Raw genomic sequence first — 4,540 nt, forward strand, 5'->3', positions numbered from 1 at the left:
TATATATATAAAACATGATGTTAATTTTAATATATTTTTATTAAATGATAATAGTTAGATAAATAAAAGAAAAATTATTAGTATAGAAGATATTCGATTTTTAATTTTTTAATAGATATGAGTATGAGGATAGATATCTGATTCCGATCGAAATTAAAACGGAGAATATAAAATTTGATTTGAATCAAACTCATGTCATCTCTATTAAAGAGGAGCAAAGATGCTCTGGTCCGTATTAGATGGACACTCTGATATAATACAATGATCAACTGCCTCCACTTGCTAATCTCATCTATCACTACTCCAAATCTAGGAGAGGATCAGGATACGTGGGATCAGAGGATCTATTTGTATTAAAAAGATTACTAAGGTGATAATTTAACGTTTTACAGCTAATATAATAAGAAATAAGGAATAATATTATAACATCTATTAAACAACTGTTACACATTATATTAATTTAAGCTAGCTACTTAACGTTGGGATGAGAGATATTTTGGAGGTAATTTTTTTAATTATTTTTTTTTGAAAAAGGAGCTTTTTATGATATATTATAATTGCGAACGCCCTTTTATCCAGAACTCTATTTGAAAAAAAATAAGAATTAAATCTCTCTAATTTTATTATTATTAAAATAGGTTATATTTATTAAAACTATTAAAAGAAACGTCCTATTTTTTTGTTTTAATTTTTTATAACACTGCCATTTAATTAAAGCTTAATATTTTTCACTAAAATTCTATTATAATGTGAAACATAATGTTAATTAAAATTACATGAACAATTATGAAAATTATTTTAACATTAGTGAAAATTAATTTCACACTATTAAAATTGTTATAATATTAATTTTAGTTTAAATTATGATAAGTTTTAGTGAAAGGATAAATCTAAAGGAAAATTGAGGGGATGCTTTTTTATATTTTTTTAATGTTTTTTTAAATAATGAAAATAAGAAACCTTTTTTGTTTTTTTTTTAACAAAAAAGAAAACACTTCGAGACTGTTAAAATTCATCAGACGGTCGAGATTTATCCTCTCCTGCTTATATATTCTTCCACCTCCGTCTTCTTCGTGTCCACTCTCTCTCGAATCGCACCACCGCCCGCCTCAGTTCGCCTTCCTTTACCGCCCTCTCGAATCTCCGGCGAGATAGTCGGAGAAGAGGAAACGAGGGATGATTCTGGGAAATTGGGCGAGGCCTCCAAGTAGGCGGAGCGGTAGCTCGGCGGAGTTCATTGCCCCTCATGCTTCCTCTGCCGCCGTCGTCTTCGATGTAGAGGCTCTCCGGTCGTCGGATGAGCATGTGATCGGAGGGAAAGATCTCTCTTCGGGTTCGCCGTATCTTCTGCCATCGCACCACGGAGTCGACGTATCCGGCGTCTACATCGAGGATCCGACCGTAGCCGTGCCGGCGCCCTTTTTGCGTGCCTGTGGGCTCTGCAGCCGCCGCCTCGGGCCTGGCCAGGATGCCTACATGTACAGGTAAGGTTCCATGTTGCTGCTGCTTTTGTCACCATAAAAGAAGACTATCATTTGGGGGGGCCTTTTCCTGACTGCGATGCACGATTTTTCGCCTTCTAGGGTTTATTTTGTTTTCCATTTTTTTGAATTTGATTCGATCGAGGTGGACATGTTTAATCCTTCTCTTCAAATTCTCGCTTCGATACTCCCCTCTTCTTTCTCCTTTCTTATTCGGCGCCATGCCTAGTTTCTTATTCTCGTATCCTTCAAAAGCTAGATCTCCCCCTTTTCTCAACGATCGCGAGAACAACCCCGACGATCCTGTGCCATCAAAATTTCTGATGCAATCAAAAGATCAATGGATTCATTCGCGTGCCATCTTTCATCTTGCAGGGGTGACATCGCCTTTTGTAGCTCGGAGTGCCGGCAGCAGCAGATAAGCAAAGATGAGCAGAAGGAGAAGTGTTCTTTGATATCCGTGAACAACAGCCCTTCTCTGGCAAGTAATTGCTCCAACCAATCGGACAGCGGAGGAGCAATCCCTTCAGCCACTTGAGCAATTCCATCAACCTCTCCGCCTGTAAAAAATTCTCAGAACTGATATCTATCTACACATCTAGATTTCTACACAGGGCAGCTTAACGATTTCCTGAAGTTATTGAATTTGCATGGTTCTGTGTATGAGAAGTTGGATTTCAGAAACTTGTGATTGTAATATAGATGTGAAATAGCAACCTCTATTTGTTCATCGCACACCTATTCATGGGGTGAAGCTAACTATGATGTTTTGCAGGTTAATAGGAATGCTTTCTCATCGTGTTTCTGAGCAAAGATCAGACATTTTGGATGGTTGATTGATTGATGAAGAAGATACACTCGCTAACTATCACTGAGTTTTTTTTATAAAAAAAAATCTTTACTAATTAAATTAATATTGATTGATATTTATAAAAATGGTGAAAATTGTCATTAAAAAAAATTAAAGTCATTTTAAAATTTAAATAGTTGATGTAATAGCTATTAATTGCAACAGCTTGTCAATAATTAGGGATAGCTATTAATTGAAAGTCACTTTTAAAAAAGAAGAGCCATTTTGATGATTTAGTTAATTAGGGATAGCATTTTGATTTTTGCCAAACTACTAATGCAATCACTAATTTACTAAGTGGAAATCTAGAGATAATATTTGTTTAGATTGACGCTTTAGAATTATATGCACTAACTCTAAACCGTCCACTGATAATTTCACATCATTGAAAAGGATTTCACCCAACATTCCCAAACTATTGATTGATTTTTAAGATTGCTACGATGGGGTTTAATCACTCGATCATGTCGACTCGATGGCCAATAGAAGTGTCCATTGAGTGGTTGGACCGTCCAGACATTGCATAGTCAGTCGAGGTCCAGCTTGATCTAAACACACACGGGTTGGGTTGAGCCCAATCCTAAAGGAGGTTCATGGTTTATCAGCCTATTCCCTCCTAGTAAACAGACCCCTGAATGGAAAAAGTCTCTAGCTCTTGCGGTTGCCAGGCTTTTGCCTCTCAGAAGAACTGAAAAGTTCTTCATCTTTTGGGTTGGCAGTTGGCTCTAACTCTGAGCACGGCGCCATTATTATAATTAAATTAATATATTTTAAACTTTCTTATTATTATTAAATAACTTTTAATTGTTATTAAAAATATATTAATGCGGAAAGGGAAGGTAAAGTTTCTAATTAGCAGCCAACAACACTGATTAATTAATCCACGACTCGATCGTGTAATTACTAGCTGTTTTTTCTTCACCTTTCGACGATGATGCGGTCACCGTCGGCGACGATCCCTGCCTCGCATTCGGTGCCGGCGACGACGAACCCTGCTGATTTTGGTTCTTCGTCGTGTAGCTGGTCGCTCTTTGCAGCGAGGCGCCGGATTCCGGTAGAGGCCCTGTCGGCCAGCTCGAAAGGACACCGGCGATGGCGGGTTGAAGGCCGATGCCCTGTTGATTTGCGCCGAGGAGAGGGAGAAGCGATTGCAGAGCAAGGATTTGGCTCTGGGCGTTTTCGATTTGGGGGCCAAAGCTAGGGTTATGAGATGTAGTGGTGTTAAGGTTTAAGTCGGTGGATGATATATTTTGGGGCTTTTGGGAGAAGGGCGGCGGAGGAGGCTGAGTGGCGGAGTCGAAGAGGTTGAGGCGCGGCCGGGAGAAGGAGGCGGAGGCAGCGGCGAGGTCAAAAGGCGGGTAGGCGACGCCGGTGAACTGCTGCACCATGGCGCGGAAATTGGAGGTGTCGGTGTTGAGCACCGTCGTGTGTGGGCGGCGCGCCGACCGGGAGCGCTTCCTCGACGGAAGTGGAGGCGAAGGCGGGGAAAGGGAGCGGGCAGGTGGGCGGGGCGGTGGGCTGGAGGAGGACATGGAGTTGAGGTAGGAGATCGGGTCGAAGAACTGGGAGGGAGGGAAGGAGGATGTAATGGGGGATCTGAGGCTGTCGCCGACGCCGGATGCGACGGTGGAGGAGCAGAGGCTGCCGCCGGCGACGGAGTCCATAATGGAGGAGGCGAATTCGCGGTGGTACAGAAGAAGATGCAGAAGAGTGACAAAATCTGTTTTTTAAAACGCGACCGAGGAAATTTCATTCCACTCCTTTAATTTATCATCTTTTCAACTTGCTCTATGATTTTTGAGAAAACATCCTAAACTTTTTACTAATTAACTCTTCTAAAAATTAGCCACTACATATTATAAAAAACCAACCTACCAACAAACCTTCTCCGTGTTAAAACCCAATCGCCCATCTTATTTTACTCATCATGTTTTGTTTTTTTTTTTAATTAAAAGATTTTCTAGTTAAATCCTAATAACATGGTTTGTTGGTATTTTCACCCGTAACATTCTTTTGACATTATCATATTTAGGTGGTTCTTGGTCACCTTTTGTCACTTTTAATCCCATAAATATTTTATTTATTTAAAAATTCACACCTATTTATCTTGTATTAGTTACAAGTCTAAGATTGGTTCAACGACAGTCATAATTTGTTGCAACCATTAGTAACTTTATTCTCTATATTAATTTATTTATACAAAGTCGAA

General features: G+C 39.6%; 2 protein-coding genes across 2 annotated transcripts; one reads left to right on the top strand and one right to left on the bottom strand.

Moving 5' to 3' along the window:
- The first annotated feature begins 1,081 nt into the window (after positions 1 to 1,081).
- On the top strand, positions 1,082 to 2,125 carry LOC122016370 (FCS-Like Zinc finger 5-like). The gene is made up of 2 exons (XM_042573641.1): positions 1,082 to 1,484; positions 1,857 to 2,125. Exons 1-2 carry the CDS (start codon positions 1,177 to 1,179, stop codon positions 2,017 to 2,019), a joined length of 471 nt encoding a protein of 156 aa, XP_042429575.1. The 5' UTR covers positions 1,082 to 1,176; the 3' UTR covers positions 2,020 to 2,125.
- A 1,078-nt stretch (positions 2,126 to 3,203) lies between these two features.
- LOC122013681 (flocculation protein FLO11-like) lies at positions 3,204 to 3,995 on the bottom strand. The gene has a single exon (XM_042569917.1). The coding sequence runs from the start codon at positions 3,993 to 3,995 to the stop codon at positions 3,204 to 3,206; it is 792 nt and encodes a 263-aa protein (XP_042425851.1).
- Between the last annotated feature and the right edge of the window lie 545 nt (positions 3,996 to 4,540).

Source organism: Zingiber officinale, chromosome 8B (genome assembly GCF_018446385.1).
Source record: "Zingiber officinale cultivar Zhangliang chromosome 8B, Zo_v1.1, whole genome shotgun sequence".
Taxonomy (NCBI): domain Eukaryota; kingdom Viridiplantae; phylum Streptophyta; class Magnoliopsida; order Zingiberales; family Zingiberaceae; genus Zingiber; species Zingiber officinale.